Source organism: Salmo salar, chromosome 23 (assembly GCF_965601325.2).
Source record: "Salmo salar chromosome 23, fSalSal1, whole genome shotgun sequence".
In the NCBI taxonomy this organism is placed as follows: domain Eukaryota; kingdom Metazoa; phylum Chordata; class Actinopteri; order Salmoniformes; family Salmonidae; genus Salmo; species Salmo salar.
The window spans coordinates 15010031-15029733 of NC_138313.1; the positions used below are offsets into that span (position 1 = coordinate 15010031).

Genomic DNA, 19703 nt, shown 5'->3' on the forward strand with positions numbered 1-19703 from the left:
GACAATAAATACATACGGATATGACTCGATGACAAAAACATGTTTTCTACGTTAGGCAGGGGTGAACATGGAATACATTTTCTTCCTGGTACAGGACCTCCTATATGTGCGTGCACCCAAAAAATGTATGGGCCTAATCATAGAATTGGATACCGTATACAATCCCTATTAATTCATTAGGTTCTCTGTGGGCCTAGTCGTAAAGATTTGTCATTTAACTTTTTGAATGCATTACCTTTTATTGTGGCATAAACCCAACCAGTCATGTTTTCATTGCGTTGTCAAACAATCACTTCAAGGTTTTTCTTTACTAGGCTACCCGCACACGTTCATTCATTTGCAACATATTTCCAGCCTCTAAACAGTGGTGAATGGAAAGAGATATCTGTTACATAAAACACCAAAAACTGTCACGACATTTGGCAAATGTCATTAGGCCAGAATTTATGCAGCCACTGCTGTCTGCACGCGTCTCGGTTTTGGCCAAATTTCAGTGTTCTTGTCGAATCGCATTTTGGAGAGTAGGCTACACAAACTTTTTTTCTACTCCATTCGCAAATTTTTCATGCATCTGAAATGTAGAAGTGAATAAAAGTGGTGTAATAGCCTAGATTTTACTTGACATTTTGCTTTAATTATTGTGATGGGCTCATGTTTTACCGGTACGGCATACCCCCAATATTACCGGATTGTACAGTCATGGCCAAAAGTTTTGAGAATGACACAAATATACATTTTCGCAAAGTCTGCTGCCTCTGTCTTTAGATATTTTTGTCAGATGTTACTATGGAATACTGAAGTATAATTACAAGCATTTCATAAGTGTCAAAGGCTTTTATTGACAACTACATGAAGTTGATATAAAGAGTCAATATTTGCATTGTTGACCCTTCTTTTTCAAGACCTCTGCAATCCGCCCTGACATGCTGTCAATTATCTTCTGGGCCACATCCTGACTGATGGCAGCCCATTCTTGCATAATCAATGCTTGGAGTTCGTCAGAATTTGTGGGTTTTTGATTGTCCACCTGCCTCTTGAGGATTGACCACAAGTTCTCAATGGGATTAAGGTCTGGGGAGTTTCCTGGCCATGGACCCAAAAATTGATGTTTTGTTCCCCGAGCCACTTAGTTATCACTTTTGCCTTATGGCAAGGTGCTCCATCATGCTGGAAAAGGCATTGTTCGTCACCAAACTGTTCCTGGATGGTTGGGAGAAGTTGCTCTCGGAGAATGTGTTGGTACCATTCTTTATTCATGGCTGTGTTCTTAGGCAAAATTGTGAGTGAGCCCACAGTCTTGGCTGAGAAGCAACCCCACACATAAATGGTCTCGGGATGCTTTACTGTTGGCATGACACAGGACTGATGGTAGTGCTCACCTTGTCTTCTCCGGACAAGCTTTTTTCCAGATGCCCCAAAAAATTGGGTAGGGATTCATCAGAGAAAATAACTTTACCCCAGTCCTCAGCAGTCCAATCCCTGTACCTTTTGCAGAATATCAGTTTGTCCCTGATTATTTTTCCTGGAGAGAAGTGGCTTCTTTGCTGCCCTTCTTGACACCAGGCCATCCTCCAAAAGTCTTCGCCTCACTGTGCGTGCAGATGCACTCTCACCTGCCTGCTGCCATTCCTGAGCAAGCTCTATACTGGTGGTGCCCCGATCCCGCAGCTGAATCAACTTTAGGAGACGGTCCTGGCGCTTGCTGGACTTTCTTGGGCGCCCTGAAGCCTTCTTCACAACAATTGAACCGCTCTCCTTGAAGTTCTTGATGATCCGTTAAATGGTTGATTTAGGTGCAAACTTACTGGCAGCAATATCCTTGCCTGTGAAGCCCTTTTTGTGCAAAGCAATGATGACGGCATGTGTTTCCTTGCAGGTAACCATGATTGACAGAGGAAGAACAATGATTCCAAGCACCACCCTCCTTTTGAAGCTTCCAGTCTGTTATTCGAACTCAATCAGCATGACAGAGTGATCTCCAGCCTTGTCCTCGTCAACACTCACACCTGTGTTAACGAGAGGATCACTGACATGTCAGCTGGTCCTTTTGTGGCAGGGCTGAAATGCAGTGGAAATGTTTTTTCGGGATTCCGTTCATTTGCATGGCAAAGAAAGACTTCGCAATTAATTGCAATTCATCTGATCACTCTTCATAACATTCTGGAGTATATGCAAATTGCCATCATACAAACTGAGGCAGCAGACTTTGAAAAATAATCTGTGTCATTCTCAAAACTTTTGGCCATGACTGTACCGCCTTACTTTCACCCCTAATATTAGGGCTGTTTTTCTAAAGAAGTCACATCCACTTCGTATTTTGTTTCCTTGCCGCAATACTGTTGTCGTCCTGGCCCTACTGTACACACTACAGAACTCTGGTACTGTGTGTGTGTACACTAAGTGCATTGCAATAGTGAAATTGCACATTTCTTTTGTCTGATACCCTGTGTTGTCAATTCGAAAATGTGACAATGCTCACTCTAATCTGTCATTTCTTAATTTGTATACTAGACTAATATTTAGAAGTAATAATGTCTTGAATAATTATAATTAAATGCTACACATAATAGTGTAGTTGTGGAGAAAAGCCATGTGTTTCTTTTGAGTCGTTGTTCCCTACCCCCTGTGTACGTTGGACTGGCCAAGTTCTGTAACCTCATTCCAAGACTGTCACAGCCTTGTGTGTGTTAAGTGTCTCCTTGCTCTCTACCTTTTCCTCCAGAATGTTACGGGGGCATGTGAGGTGGCGCTACCCCAGCTTCCCCTACCCTGCATCAACAGCTCTGCCACCAGGGTCTACTTCGGCCATGAACGCCGCCTGGCAGAGGGTAAGACTGAGACACACACACACACACACACACACACACACACACACTGCTCACCAATCATACATGTCAAGCTGCAAAAATAGCTGTGAGACAGTGCAGTGTGAACTTAAATGTGCATTTTGAGACTGAAACGAGACGTACGTCTAGTGTTTGCGCACTGCTGCTGAGCGACTATCTTTGTCATTAAAGAGTCAAACTTTGAATGAAGATCAGAGGAGTTAAAGACTGAGTCCCAAATGGCACCCTATACAGTGCACATCTTTTGACCAAGAAGGGAATAGGGTGCCATTTCAGACATTGCCAAAGTGTGGCTGCCTGGGCTTTCATGAAAAGCTTTTCCATACACGCTACCCCTCTAGGTGAATTAGTTCCATCAAGTGGGAACGGGGTAGTTGTTAATCGGGGTTTGGCTGTTCCACAGGCATAACATTCTTCCTTAGCCATAGACCTTGCTGTATATTGGATCCACTCCATCCATAAATTACTATCCGCGAACCCTGTTTCTACCTCTATAACTTCATTAAGATCTTTAGTTTGATCTATCCTTACCGGTCCTTGACTCTGAATAACTCCACGGGGGACGTCCATTTTATCAGGGGTATTGCTTGTATCCTGGCTAGTCGTAGAACCATCTCTTATCCCTACCTCTGCTACTCTGAATGGTACCATAGTGTCACCCAAAGTCTGGTCAAATCCCACATACCATAACCCAAAATCCTCTTGCTTTACGCTGTTAATGGTAATTCGCACTTTTAAGCAGTACTTTGCTTGCTCCGGATTACAGTCAAAAAACACCTTCACTATACTCCATCTGCTTCCATACTGGGTGTGTGGATTTATATAGCCCTCTCTCTCTCTCTGTGTGCGCTATGACTTGCTTCCATGAGTTACACGGGGATCTACATAGATACCTTCCCCATGAAGTCAGAATCTAGATTGCCATGAGGTTAGGGACCCTATTTGGTCTACATAGAACTCAACTGACACATCCTTAACCCCTGTGCAGCATACGGGACGGACATCCAACGAAAAATCATATCGCCATTAGCATAACAAAATAAAAAGAAAAAAAGAAATCTTTTTTTTTTTCTCAAATTCTATAGTTTTATAGATGCACCTCTCCTGAATCGAACCACGTTGTCCGATTTCAAAAAGGCTTTACAGCAAAAGCAAAACATTAGATTATGTTAGAGTATATCGTAAAAGTAGCCACATAGCCATTTTCCGACCAACCACATGCATCACAAATAACCAAAAAACAGCTAAATGCAGCACTAACCTTTGACAATCTTCATCAGATGATACACCTAGGACATCATGTTACACAATACATGCATTCTTTTGTTCGATAAAGTTCATATTTATATATAAAAACAGCATTTTACATCGGTGCGTAACGTTGACTAACTATTTTCCCTCAAATGCATCCGATGAAACAGAGCTACAATTTACTAAATTACTATTCGAAAACATTTTTAAAATTTAATATTGTCATTCTAAGATTTATAGATGAATATCTCTTGAAAGCACCTGTAATGCCAGATTTAAAATTAACTTTACTGGGTAATCATACTTTGCGATGAAAGGGGATGCGATACTCTGAAAAATAGGCTAACGTTACAGGTCAGCGCCATCTTCGAACAATCGCATATCACATCTAGTCTTGTATACTATTGTCAATAATCCCTTACCTTTGGTTGTCTTCATCAGAAAGCACTTCCAGGAATCCCAGGTCCACAACAAATGTATTTTCGTTCGAAAAAATTACTCCTTTATGTTTCAAGAGCTTGTTCTTGTTAGCGCGTCTGAAGGCTGATCCAAATGCTCTGTCGTCCGCGGGACAGCCATTTCGAGAAAATGCTTTTTTTCCCCCCATTTAGGTTCGTTCAAACATGTCAAACGTTGTATAACATAAATCTTCAGGGCATTTTTCAACAAGAGAGCCAATAAGATTCGAGGGGGACGATTGCATTGTGTTTCAAAACGTTTCGAAAGGGGAGGGTAACCAGGGGCGCCGGCGTCATAATGGTGATGGCCCTCTCCGTGTGACCACGTTCCACAGCGTCTCATTCATTCAGTTTTAACAGTAGGTGACTCAAACCACTTTGTAAAGACTGGGGACATCTAGTGGAAGCAATAGGAAGTGCTCAATGAACCATAGCTCACGGTGTGATTAATAGGCAACGTGATGAAGTTGAGTTCGCAATTCAGAATTCCACTTCCTGTTTCCATCTGTCTCGGGGTTTTGACTGACGTATGAGTTCTGTTATACTCACAGACACCATTCAAACAGTTTTAGAAACTTTAGGGTGTTTTCTATCCACAAGTATTAATTATATGCATATCCTAGCTTCTGAGTTTGAGTAGTAGGCCGTTTAAAATGGGAACGAATTTTTTTCAAAATGCGCTGTGGCGCCCCCTATCCTAGGCGACCGTCAAGAGGTTTACCGTGTTTAGGATAGCGGGCAGTATTTTCACGGCCGGATAAAAAACGTACCCGATTTAATCTGGTTATTACTCCTGCCCAGAAACTAGAATATGCATATAATTAGTAGATTTGGATAGAAAACACCCCAAAGTTTCAAACTGTTTGAATAGTGTCTGTGAGTATAACAGAACTCATATGGCAGGCCAAAACCTGAGAAGATTCTATATGAGATGTGCCCTGTCTGACCATTTCCTTGGCCTTCTGTAGCCTCTTAATCGAAAATACAGGATCTCTGCTGTAACGTGACATTTTCTAAGGCTTTCATAGGCTCTCAGAAGGCGCCAGAACGTTGAATGGTAACTCTGCAGTCTCTGGGTCGAAAAACAGTAGGGGTTTTGGTGAGTGGTACTTCTGAGAACAATGACACTGGCACGCGCGTGCATGTGAAGACTCCATTTTGTTATTTCAGTGTTTGAACGGATACGTCTCCCGGTTGGAATATTATCGCTATTTTACGAGAAAAATCGCATAAAAATTGATTTTAACCTCTATGGGGCTAGGTGGGACGCTAGCGTGCCACCCGTGGTGCACTCCATCAACAGCAGGTGCATTTCAAGAGCGGCAAATTTGAATCCAAATAAATGTCAAAATTCAAATTTTTCAAACATACAACTATTTTACACCCTTTGAAAGATAAACATCTCCTTAATCTAACCACGTTTTACGATTTCAAAAAGGTTTTACGGCGAAAGCATAAATTTAGAGTATGTTAGGACAGTACATTTACAAGAGTTGTGTGTAATGTTTTGTCAATTCAAAGACTGGGTCACCAAAACCATAAAACCAGCTAAAATGATGCACTAACCTTTTACAATCTCCATCAGATGACACTCCTAGGACATTATGTTAGACAATGCATGCATTTTTAGTTCTATCAAGTTCATATTTATATCCAAAAACAGCGTTTTACTATGGCATTGATGTTGAGGAAATCGTTTCCCTCCAATAACCGGCAGTCAAGTCAGCGTCACAAATTAAATAATTAAAATTAGAAAACATTGGTAAAATATTATATTGTCATTTAAAGAATTATAGATTTACATCTCTTGAACGCAATCAACTTGCCAGATTTAAAAATAACCTTACTGGGAAATCACACTTTGCAATAATCTGAGCACTGCGCCCAGAAAAATACGCGTTGCGATACAGACTAGACGTCATGTTGGGGAGATCTAAAATCGAAAATACTATGGAAATAATCCATTACCTTTGATTCTCTTCATCAGATGTCACTTCCAGGTATCACAGGTCCATAACGAATGTAGTTTTGTTCAAAAAAGCTCATCATTTATGTCCAAAAATCTCCGTCTTGTTAGCACATGATCTAAGCCAGCCGGACTTCTCGTCATGAACGAGGAGAAAAAATATATTTACGTTCGTTCAAACATGTCAAACGTTGTATAGCATAAATCATTAGGGCCTTTTTTAACCAGAACATGAATAATATTCAAGGTGGACGAATGCATACTCTTTTATAACGTATTGGAACGAGGGTACCCAACATGAACTCGCGCGCCAGGTGTCTAATGGGACATCATCGTTCCATGGCTCTTGTTCGGTCAGATCTCCCTCCAGAAGACTCAAAACACTTTGTAAAGGCTGGTGACATCTAGTGGAAGCAATAGGAAGTGCCAAAATATTCCTCAGCCCCTGTGTTTTTCAATGGGATAGGTTTAAAGGCAATACAACACATCAGGTATCCACTTCCTGTCAGAAAATGTCTCAGGGTTTTGCCTGCCAAATGAGTTCTGTTATACTCACAGACACCATTCAAACAGTTTTAGAAAATGTAGGGTGTTTTCTATCCATATGTAATAAGAATATGCATATTCTAGTTACTGGGTAGGAGTGGTAACCAGATTAAATCGGGTATGTTTTTTTATCCAGCCGTGTCAATACTGCCCCCTAGCCCTAACAGGTTAAACAGCGTTTGACATGCTTCGAAGTACGGTAATGGAATATTTTGACATTTTTTGTCACGATATGCACCGGCGCGTCACCCCTCGGATAGTGTCTTGAACGCACGAACAAAACGGAGCTATTTGGATATAACTATGGATTATTTGGAGCCAAAACAACATTGGGTGTAAGTAGAAGTCCTGGGAGTGCATTCTGACGAAGAACAGCAAAGGTAATCCAATTTTTCTACTAGTAAATCTGAGTTTGGTGAGTGCCAAACTTGGTGGGTGTCAAAATAGCTAGCCATGATGGCCGGGCTATCTACTCAGAATATTGCAAAATGTGCTTTCACCGAAAAGCTATTTTAAAATCGGACACCGCGATTGCATAAAGGAGTTCTGTATCTATAATTCTTAAAATAATTGTTTTTTGTGAACGTTTATCATGAGTAATTTAGTAAATTCACCGGATGTTTTCGGTGGGTATGCTAGTTCTGAACAAAACATGCTAATGTAAAAAGCTGGTTTTTGATATAAATATGAACTTGATTGAACAAAACATGCATGTATTGTATAACATAATGTCCTAGTAGTGTCATCTGATGAAGATCATCAAAGGTTAGTGCTGCATTTAGCTGTGGTTTTGGTTTTTGTGACATATATGCTAGCTTGAAAAATGGGGGTGTGATTATTTCTGGCTGGGTACTCTCCTGACATAATCTAATGTTTTTCTTTCGTTGTAAAGCCTTTTTGAAATTGGACAATGTGGTTAGATAAAGGAGAGTCTTGTCTTTAAAATGGTGTAAAATAGTCATATGTTTGAAAAATTGAAGTTATAGCATTTTTGAGGTATTTGTATTTAGCTAGCGGAACGTCTGTCCCTAACAGGTTAACTCTACTCTCACTTCCTTTTTATCCAAATTGAGTGACCTCTTGTACTTGAGTAATACAAAATCATCATCTTCTACCCTATGGGTCAAGTTACCACCTTCTGGCTTCTCGAGTGATTCATTGTGTATTAGGAATATGGCTCCCACAATCAGACAGCTCAGACTGACCAGTACCCTTGTAAAGCCCCACCCCTTCCCGGAGAACATATCATTGGCTAGAGGCCAACCCATTCTTTCACTTCTATGAACATACACAGTGAGGATCAGGCGGGTTAGGGAATCTTCGTTAGAGAGGTAACCCCCGAACCTTATTGGTATTCGGTTCTTCTCCTTACTCTGTGATTGTTCGACAGTGTCAGTGTGTCTCACCCTCCTGCAATGTGTGATATGAACCCAGGTAGCTCTTTCAGCTATTCTTATGATGAAAGCTGTCACCAGAAGCACTTGGTATGGCCCCTCCCACCGTGGCTGCTTCCAGTCCTTTTTCTTTAGTGATTGGACCCAGACCCAGTCTCCTGGTTTGATTGAGTGAATCACCTTCTCCTGTATTTCACCTGTTGGACACACAATCTTGGACATATGGGTTTGGTTAACAAACAGTCTTCTCGTGTGCTCGTGTGCTCTGCTACTATATCTTCAACTTCTATGTCTACCTGTTCTGGTCTCTCTAACTCTGGCATTCTATAAGGTCTACCTGATTAGCTAAAATGTCATCCATCATTTAAAGAGAGAGATCCTAGTAAACCAACTCTAGGGATAATATCTTGACCTACTGTTTTAGCTACCCTAATCGTGTCCGCCAAGTAGGTTGGGAACGCTTCTACCCTCATTTACTATTCTTATCTATAATAGTCAGACACCACTTCTTTCCTTCACTTTTAGTGAGTTCTATAAAATCCATTTCTAGTTGTTTGAAAGGATATTCTACCTGGGGGTATTCTCCCAGTGGTGCTCCTACTCTACCTTGATGATTATTCTATGCACAAATAACAACACATCTGGAACAATTTTTTTAACCTCTCTGGGCTAGGTGGGACGAAATCGTCCCACCTACGCAACAGCCAGTGTAATCCCGTGGCGCGATTTTCAAATACCTTAGAAATGCTATTACCTCAATTTCTCAAACATATGACTATTTTACACCATTTTAAAGACAAGACTCTCGTTAATCTAACCACACTTTCCGATTTCAAAAAGGCTTTACAACGAAAGCAAAACATTAGATTATGTCAGCAGAGTTCCCAGCCAGAAATAATCAGACACCCATTTTTCAAGCTAGCATATGTCACAAAAACCAAAACCACAGCTAAATGCAGCACTAACCTTTGATGATCTTCATCAGATGACACACCTAGGACATTATGTTATACAATACATGCATGTTTTGTTCAATCAAGTTCATATTTATATCAAAAAACAGCTTTTTACATTAGCATGTGACGTTCAGAACTAGCATACCCCCCGCAAACTTCCAGGGAATTTGCTAACAATTTACTAAATTACTCACGATAAACGTTCACAAAAAGCATAATAATTATTTTAAGAATTATAGATACAGAACTCATCTATGCACTCGATATGTCTGATTTTAAAATAGCTTTTCGGTGAAAGCACATTTTGCAATATTCTCAGTAGATAGCCCGGCATCACAGGGCTAGCTATTTAGACACCCAGCAAATTTAGCACTCACCAAAGTCAGATTTACTATAAGAAAAATGTTATTACCTTTGGTGTTCTTCGTCAGAATGCACTCCCAGGACTTCTACTTCAATAACAAATGTTGGTTTGATTCAAAATAATCCATCGTTATATCCAATTAGCGGCGTTTTGTTCGTGCGTTCAAGACACTATCCAAAAGGGTAAATAAGGGTTACGAGCATGGCGCATTTCATGACAAAAAAATTCTAAATATTCCATTACCGTACTTCGAAGCATGTCAACCGCTGTTTAAAATCCATTTTTATGCCATTTTTCTCGTAAAAAAGCGATAATATTCCGACCGGGAATCTGCATTTAGGTAAACAGACAAAAGAAAATAAAGCATTCGGTCGACTCGGGCACGCGCCTAAGCCCATAGTACTCTGATCAGCCACTTGCCAAAAGCGATAATGTGTTTCAGCCAGAGGCTGCCTCGATATCGTTCAGCTTTTTCCCGGGCTCTGATAGCCTATGGGAGCCGTAGGAAGTGTCACGTTAGAGCAAAGATCCTCAGTCTTCAATAAAAAGAGCCCAGATGAACAACAGCTTGTCAGACAGGCCACTTCCCATATAGAATCCTCTCAGGTTTTTGCCTGCCATATGAGTTCTGTTATACTCACAGACACCATTCAAACAGTTTTAGAAACTTTAGGGTGTTTTCTATCCAAAGCCAATAATTATATGCATATTCTAGTTACTGGGCAGGAGTAGTAACCAGATTAAATCGGGTACGTTTTTTATCCGGCCGTGTAAATACTGTCCCCTAGCCCTAACAGGTTAAAGTAATTTGTAATTCCGTATGCTACGAAGTGTTTTCTTATTATTTCCATCATCCCCCCCTGTTGATACATGGCTCTGCCCATGTATCAACAATTGCTGCATACCTAAACAGAGATTTAGATAATATGGGTAAGTTATCCTTATACCAAATCCCCTCAGTATAGACAGCTCCTAACTTTTCCTGTTTTGAGATTTCCTTAACCTCTTGCTTCTAGGCGTTCCGCTAGCGGAACCCCGCTCCCCCAGCGGAACCCCTAGCCAACAGCCAATGGGATAGCAGGGCGCGAAATACAAAAATCGAATAATTCAAATTTCTCAAACATACAACTATTTTACACCATTTGAAAGATACAGTTCTCCATAATCACACCACATTGTCCGATTTCAAAAAGGCTTTATGGTGAAAGCAAAACATTAGATTATGTTAGAACGTAAGGCTACCACCCCAGCAAAAAAAACAACACAGCCATTTTCCAAGCAAGGGTAGCCGTCCAAAAGCAGAAAACCAGCTAAAATTATGCACTAACCTTTGACGATCTTCATCAGATGACACTCCTAGGACATTGTTAGACAATACATGCATTTTTGTTCTATCAAGTTAATATTTATATCCAAAAAACCCATTATACATTGGCGTGTGACGTTCAGAAAATGTATTCACATCAATTTACACAAATACTCGTCATAAACATTGAGAAAATATATAATAATTAGTTAAAGAATTATAAATAAACTACTCCTTTACGCAACCGCTTTGTCAGATTTCAAAATAACTTTACGGAGAAAGCACATTGTTCAATATTCTGTGTACTGAGCCACATCATCGATCAGTTAGCCGTCCAGCCACGGCATCCACAAAATTCGGGAAATATGTTTAAAATATTTTCTTACCTTTGCTGATCTTCGGCTGAATGCACTCGGAAGGACTCCCACTTCCACAAGAAATGTTCATTTCTTCGATAAAGTCCATTTATTTCGAAATAAATCTGTTTTATTGGCGTGTCCAGATCACCATTCCAAAATGCATGAAGCGCGTCTCTCCACCGTCGACGAAAAGTTAATACGTTCCCTCAGCGTTTGTAGATTGTGAACATGGTTTGACATGTTTCTATCTTTAGGGTGTTTTTAACGTAGAATTGCGATAATATTAAAGCCGGACAATAGCACATTCATTACAGAAGAAAAAGAAAAATGGCTAACCCTTCGTGACCGTGCATGAGGTAATGAAGTGACCACAGCCTGACCACTTATTGTTCCGGGTATTATTCAATCAAATTGCATTGTAGAAACCTCAAACAAGGTTCTAATGACTGTTGACATCTAGTGGAAGCCTTAGGAAGTGCAATATGACATCAGACACTGTAATTTGAATAGAACATAATTTGAAATGACTACAACCCTCAGAGTGCCCACTTCCTGGCTGGATACCTCTCAGGTTTTTGCCTGCCATATGAGTTCTGTTATACTCACAGACATCATTCAAACAGTTTTAGAAACTTTAGTGTTTTCTATCCAAATCTACTAATAATATGCAAATATTTGGCTCTGGGCCCGAGTAGTAGGCTGTTTAATTTGGGTACGTTTTTCATCCGGCCGTGGAAATACTGCCCCCTATACCACATCAGGTTAACTGGTGCTCTAGATTGGCCGTCCTGTAGTACATTTTTATCTATGTTCACTTCTTCTTTTAACAACTGCTGTTTAAATGGCTGTGGTTTAAGACCGGCCTTTTTCGCTTCATCTGCTTTCCTATTGCCCTTGCTAATTTCATCCGTTCCCTTAGTGAGCCTCACACTTACAAATAGCTATCTTTTTCTAGCAGCTGTACAGCATCTAATAAATTCAAAATCAACTGAGCATGTGTAATAGGTTTACCCGAAGTGGTTACCATTCCACTTGTGGCAGAATTCTCAACTGGGGCTGCTCTCTTTGCCAAAACCTTGTAGAATTGCACTGTGCATCTCTTTCTCTAATTACACCCCCCTCTAACAAGTCTTCAAAGGTGGGAATAATCTATTTTATGGTCTCGGCCTTTCTGTGGGGGTGACAGCCACATTCAACAGACTCATTCAACAAATGATCTAGACATAACCTGGAGTACAGAATTGGAATGCATTCCTGCCCTCCCGACATCTCATGTTTCATAACCGATGGAGCAGACAGTCTTTCCACTGTCCGATGTCCGGAAGCTGAACGACCAAAATCTTTTCCCCATTTGTTCTTACTCCTTCAGGCTTAAAATATGTCCTAAATACTTAAAATAAGTCTACCATTATTAAAGTTATTCTTGCTTACTTTATAATCCTGTTCAACAACAAAATATAATAATACTTATTATATCAATTTCACAGCCGTGTTGTGTTCAATTTCTTACACTGCATACAACAACAGCTGATTACCTAAGGGAAAATAAAACTTTGCTAGATTACTAAACATTTCTAGCCAAAATTGCGGGGGTTTCAAAATAACCTTATGACTGTTTTTTTTATAAACCCACCTCCGCCTCATTTTTAACCCATAATTCTCCATGAGAGTATTGTATAAACTAATACTACTACTGATCAAAAGATAAAACAAAGTTTCAAATAACCTAATCAGATCACAATCATTACTCTGAAACCCTCCACAAAGAAAAATGATTGTACCCATAGGAAGAGAGACTTAAGTCTACCCTTTGGCCATAACCTTCCGACTATCTTACTTCTTATTTGTCAAAATTACAAATGTCAAAACTATTTACTCCATCATAATTATCAATTACACAAATTACTTTAAAATCAGTATTACAAATGACCTTAAATTCATTATCCAAATGGCTTTTCAATGAGGCTGATCAGACCACAAAGGAAAGCCCGGACAAAGGTCAAAAGTCATACCACCCCTTCAAAGATGTGTTTCTTACTTTATTAGACAAATTAAAGAAACTGTCAAACATTTCCTACATGTTGTATCCCAGCTTCCCAGAACATTCCTTTATCAAAAGAATTCACGTGTTTTAATTAAATGCCATGTGTGTATACCCCTTTAAGATATCGTGGCTCTAGGAAACATTCCAGAGAGACAATGAAGCACTCCTTTTCCCAGAAAAAAAACACAACCACTTGGTCAGCATTTCATTATATTACACCGATTCAGGAAACCCAAACGTTGACTACAAACAAAACCTAATAATACTTATAATTCCATTGTTTTCCCTCCAATCATTAGTTTTAAACTTCCTCAATGATTGTGTGTACTTAATTGAACATGCGCTACCCTTGGATGCAATACTGTACTTGAAATCTATGAAACTCCCCTATTTTAGCATACTACTTGACTAATTTGACCCAAGCTAGCTTTACAACATTAAAACCCCTTCAGTCTGTCTGCAAACAGGCTCTCAAAGTGCTTGATAGGACTACCATGCCATTAGACAAACACAACTGTGATTGATGTGCACTGTCCCTGTAAAATAAAATGAACTCAACCTGCAATCCACTTTACTGACCTGACATCCTTCCACGTAATGGAAACAGATTATAATGTTAGAATACATTAACTTCCTGCATAAATTCACTATCGTTACTTGAACAATAATCAGAAACTTATGACAAAACTTTTACGATCCAACGATTCAGACCTGAATCCCTAACAGCCAACATAGCCCATCGCGCACAACCAACTCTCCTCTTCTTACCAGTGGGTAAAAATATAACCTCTACTCAAACAACGTTCTGCCTTATCTCTATTGTAAGATGTTAAAACTTTCTCCTCTCTTTCGGCTTCACACTTATGAAATATCCCAGACTTAGAAAGTACCATGTAAATGGCCAAATTTATAAAATACTTCATTCAACTCTTTTAGAATAATAATAAAAATAAAAAAAATTCGGTGGGCACAACTCTATCGCCATTATCTGTGATTCATTTATTTAAATACGACTCTTCTCAATACGTTATTCCAGCAGACCATTTAAGCCACAAATAACGTATTATATCCAAATCTCTTCGCTATTATTTTAAATGAATTAGTCAGTTAATTTAACCTAAACAAGCTATTAAAACGTTCAGTTTATATCTTAAACACTAACAACCATATCTTTCCAGGCAAAACATAACAGTTGAATTTCAATCAGAAACCCAGATTTTAGTCTATTGATGCATAGGCTGTAAATGAACCCGGATCTCCCGCATGGTAGGCAAGGATTCTACCACTGAACCACCAATGCTATTGAAATGATCGAGACCCCTCGCAAATAAACCTATTTATAATTGTCTGTAGTTGTAAAATTAGGCACGTACTACTGAGACAATTCCCCAGAAAATAGCCCTAATATAAATGTCCAAGAATTTCTCATTACTCTCGTTGTCTCTGTCTTATCATTAGTCCCAAATTCTCTACATCCAAACTTCCATCAAATTCATACTTTTCTCCACTTTGGACCAAAATAGATATTTCTCTTAGCTTTTAACTCCATATGTCGCTCATCTCCGGTTAATCCTGGATCCTCCTTTGAGGATTTGCCACCCATGTTATTCAATTACTGTTGTTGTTCTCCTCACAATCTATGTGTATGTGCTTTTTACCTTCTATGGGTGTGTTCTTTTACTCTCTTACTCAATTGCTAGTATATCCTTGATCAGGTTTAACCAATATTTCGCTTAGATCTCAATATTAGCTAGTTTACACTGGTAGTGCAGATACCCAATGACGTTTCGGACAAAGTCACTGAGGACTTAACAATTCCTAGGTGGCTTCTACATCCAATTCCTATCTTCCAATTGCATAGAATACTACCTATATCAGGGTTCTCTACACAAAATTCTAAAGACAGGTCACCAGGTTAGAATGCCCAATCAGATCTAGAGCTCAATGTCCAAACCACACAAGAATCATAAAAATATTTCTCTGAATGTAACCCAGACGTCAATTCCCCAAATCCGTGAATAAAGATTTACTGACCTTCGTCTTCTAGGCTGGGAAAAGCAATGTAGGTTGGATCCCGTCACCGTCTCTGTCGATCTTAGATATATGTTATGGAACCCCAATTTCAGGGGACAGGTCTTTAATTTACGGGTCGATGACCCGCCCGTGCACGGTTTTCGGTGTGTTACCTTAGGAAGACAGGGACAGATTTTTGGATCCGGCTCGAAGGACCAATTGCTATGAGAATTATGTTCTCAATGTTCATAAACTGAACTTCAATTAAAATACTCCGTCTGCAACTCAGAGTTAATAAAGTTCTGGTTTAAATAAAACAGACAGAATTCCCAGCTTACAATAGTCAAGAATGTTTATTCACGAGGGCGCTCTGTAGTTCATATACAAAGACATCAATTATATACCAGGCTTCTTATTTATGCACACACATACACACGAACATTAAGGAGAGTTAGTTATCTTCTTCCCCAGAACTCTCAACACTGTAGAGCATTACCCAGCCAACAGTTTCATTCCTCTGAGATTAGGGAAACCTTGAGGGGTACTCCCTCTCATATCATAAACCCTCAGAGTTCAAGCTAGGGCAGGTCAACCACAGTTTAACGGTTCTTGGTGTTTACTTAACACACACACCAACATTCCTCTCTTCCCCAGTCCAACCTAGTTAGATTTATGCTGAACATTTTAGTTACTCATTATACAGGCTACATAACATTTACATTTACGTCATTTAGCAGACGCTCTTATCCAGAGCGACTTACAAATAAACCATATCACTAATAATTAGGTTTCAGGGTGGAATTATTTAATCATTCTCTTTAAACATCGAAGAATTTCTATCAGCTAGTGATAATGCCTGTTTGTTTTTTGGGGGGTTTTTTACATGCAAAATGACTTGTAGATCAATGACTGTCAACACAATGACATGCTTAGTTCGACACTGAAGAAGGAGACGCAGTTTTCACAAAGATTAGATATTTTTGGAGCTGATGCATATCGGTGAATTGTTACATCTCTAATTGATTGTGATATTGATTTATTAATCAGGTGAGAAGCAGGCAGCCACCCACGTGTCCTTGGACCAGGAGTTTGACCGGGACCTAGCTGCCATGTGGCAGGACCTCGAGGAACAGGTGGTTGCCGCCGCAAAACGTGGGGTCGTTCCAGCAACGTTTCAACCCACCCAGTGCTGCCTGAACAGTCAGACGGACAACCTCCGCTTCCCACTTGCTGTTGTGGAGGGTAACTACACTAGCACTCCTGTCTCTCATCCCTCCTCCTTTTAGCACGGCTTTCTTTTCTTTTCTTATCCCACTCCCTCATCTCTCTCTTTCTTCTATTCAACTATACGTCTGATAGCTTGATAGTTAGCCCACTCAGACAACCCTTCACCTACAACCACACGCACATTATAAATAGTATTGATTTCACTATCCTCACATACAGTGCCTTTAGGAAAGTAATCAGACACCTTGACTTTTAACACATTTTTTCCCTCATCAATCTACACACAATACCCCATAATGACAAAGCAAAAACAGTTTTCTGTCCTTTTTTGCAGATGTACACTATCGTTCAAAAGTTTGGGGTCATTTAGAAATGTTCTTGTTTTTGAAAGAAAATCACTTTTTTTTGTTGTCCATTAAATTAACATCAAATTGTTCAGAAATACAATGTAGACAATGTTGTAAATGACTTGTAGCTGGAAACAGCTGTTTTTTTAATGGAATATCTACATAGCCGTACAGAGGCCCATTATCAGCAACCATCACTCCTGTGTTCCAATGGCACGTTGTGTTAGCTAATCCAAGTTTATCATTTTAAAGGCTAATTGATCATTAGAAAATCCTTTTGCAATTATGTTAGCACAGCTGAAAACTTGTTCTGATTAAAGGAGGAAGAAAACTGGCCTTATTTTGACTATTTGAGTAACTGGAGCATTAGCATTTGTGGGTTCGATAACAAAATGGCCAGAAACAAAGACCTTTCTGCAGAAACTCGTCAGTCTATTCTTGTTCTGAGAAATGGAGGCCCCGCTGCACAACTGAGCAAGAAGACAAGTATGTTGGACTGTCTAGTTTGAGAAACAGACGCCTCACAAGTCCTCAACTGGCAGCTTCATTAAATAGTACCCGCAAAACACAAGTCTCAACGTCAGCTGTGAAGAGGCGACTCCAGCACTCTGGTCTCAAACCTGAAAAACTTTCTAAAAACCAGAGTTCCCTTTCTCATTATGGGGTATATTGTGTAGATTGACAATTTTAGTAATTTAATACATTTTAGAAGTTGTCTGTTCTCATCCTGCTCCCTTCCTCTTGTCTCTTCCTTTCGCCACTACCTCGCTATCCCTTTCGCTGCTACCTCCCTCGCCCGGCCGCTCGGCGCTCGGCCAACCCGGCGCTCGGCCAACCCGGCGCTCGGCCAACCCGGCGCTCGGCCAACCCGGCGCTCGGCCAACTCGGCGCTCGGCCAACTCGGCGCTCGGCCAACCCGTCGCTCGGCCAACCCGTCGCTCGGCGCTCGGCCAACCCGTCGCTCGGCCAACCCGTCGCTCGGCCAACCCGTCGCTCGGCGCTCCCCCAACCCGCCCCTCGCCGCTCCCCCTACCCGCCCCTCGCCTCGCCGCTCCCCCTACCCTCGCCGCTCCTCGTCGCTCTGCTCCTCGTTGCTCCGCCACTCGTCGCTCCCTCGCTCCGCCTCTTGTCTCTCACTCCGCCGCTCGCCCTACCCGCCGCTCGCCCTACCCGCCCCTCGTCGCTCTGCCCCTCGTCGCTCTGCCCCTCGTCGCTCTGCCCCTTGTCACTCGCCTCGCCGCTCCCCCTACCCGCCGCTCCCCCTACCCGCCCCTTGCCGCTCGCCCTACCCGCCGCTCGCCCTACCCGCCCCTCGTCACTCCGCCCCTCGTCACTCGCCTCTGTTGCTCGCTCTACCCGCCCCTCGTCGCTCGCGCGTTCTCTCGCTCTGCCCCTCGTCGTTCGCTCACCGCTCGCGCATTCTCTCGCTCTGCCCCTCGTCGCTCGCTCTAACCTCGTCGCTCACTCAATCTGCCCCTCGTTTCTCTTTCTCTCTCTTTCTAGAACCCATCATAGTTGAGGTGGTGTTCCGGAACCCTCTGAAGGTTCCACTGGTTCTCTCTGACCTCTCGCTGCTCTGGAAGTTCACATTCAAAGACTTCAATCGACCGCAACCGCAGGAAGACTCGGTCGGAGATGCTGTGGCCATCAGCAACGAGAAGGAGGCCAGCGTTCCCAGGGTAAGAGTGTGTTTTACCTTTGGTCTTTGAGGCTACAGTGCTGTAAGAGCAGGGTCGTATCATAAGTACACACTGAAACAAAAACACCTTTTTATTATTGGATAAGTCCCTCAGTTTGTTTGTTCTCTTTCGTTTGGTGCCTGTTGAATATAGCCCTACTATTCTTAAATCGGCTCATGTCTGCAAATGTCATCAGCAGGCTCATTTAACCTCTACTTTTTACAATCCCTCTTGCTGCAGACCCCACAGAAAGATGACGTCATTGCCACAGAAGTCATCCCAGAGTTCTACCTGAGCCCTGAGGAGACGAAATTGGTAAGCTGACTTTTATGATTCTCTAGTTCTCTCTTCTTGCTGTCTTTCCCCTCTCTCGCCCTAATTCTCTCTGTCCGACCCACAGTCTCTTCTTTTTCTTCTTAAAAGTCTTTATCAATTTCTTCTCTTTCTGATTCCTCTGTTTCCTCCCTCAGGCTCGTCTGAAGCTGCTGCCCCACCAGACAGGTCAGCTCAACATCCTGGGTCTAGTCTATAACCTGGCCTCTACCTCCTCTACTGGAGACACTACTATCAACAGCACCGCAGCCTCACAGAGCGAAGGTAACATACACATGGTCATGCAGTCACACACACAGTGAAACCAGTACTATAATTAAACAATAAGGCCCGAGGGTGTGTGGTATATTGCCAATATACCATGGCTGAGGGCTGTACTTAGCACAGCTTACACGGAGTGCCTGGATACAGACCTTAGCTGTGGTATATTGGCCATATACCACAAACCCCCGAGGTGCCTTATTGCTATTATAAACTGGTTACCAATGTAACTAGACCAGTAAATAGTAATTTTCTGTCATTCGCGAGGAATAGGATCTGATATACCACGGCTTTCAACCAATTAGCATTCAGGGCTTGAACCACCTGGTTTATAATCTTGTTTTGGTCCCTCT

The 19703-nt window shown here is 41.3% G+C and overlaps 1 protein-coding gene and 1 long non-coding RNA gene across 4 annotated transcripts in view; one reads left to right on the forward strand and one right to left on the reverse strand.

Annotated features, from left to right (window-relative positions):
- The window catches only part of LOC106584196 (uncharacterized), a 31333-nt gene extending 15445 nt beyond the window's left edge, over positions 1-15888 (reverse strand). The window contains exon 1 of the long non-coding RNA XR_001323709.3: positions 15525-15888. This is a non-coding gene — a long non-coding RNA (uncharacterized LOC106584196). The remainder of the gene's footprint in view (positions 1-15524) is intronic.
- Positions 1-19703, forward strand: part of LOC106584195 (trafficking protein particle complex subunit 8) — a 106172-nt gene that overhangs the window by 46997 nt on the left and 39472 nt on the right. For all 3 annotated transcript variants that reach the window (XM_014169191.3, XM_014169189.3, XM_014169190.3), the window contains 5 exons: positions 2723-2828; positions 16551-16745; positions 18581-18756; positions 18997-19071; positions 19227-19353. In XM_014169191.3, the coding sequence (XP_014024666.1) occupies positions 2723-2828; positions 16551-16745; positions 18581-18756; positions 18997-19071; positions 19227-19353 (679 nt within the window). The remainder of the gene's footprint in view (positions 1-2722; positions 2829-16550; positions 16746-18580; positions 18757-18996; positions 19072-19226; positions 19354-19703) is intronic.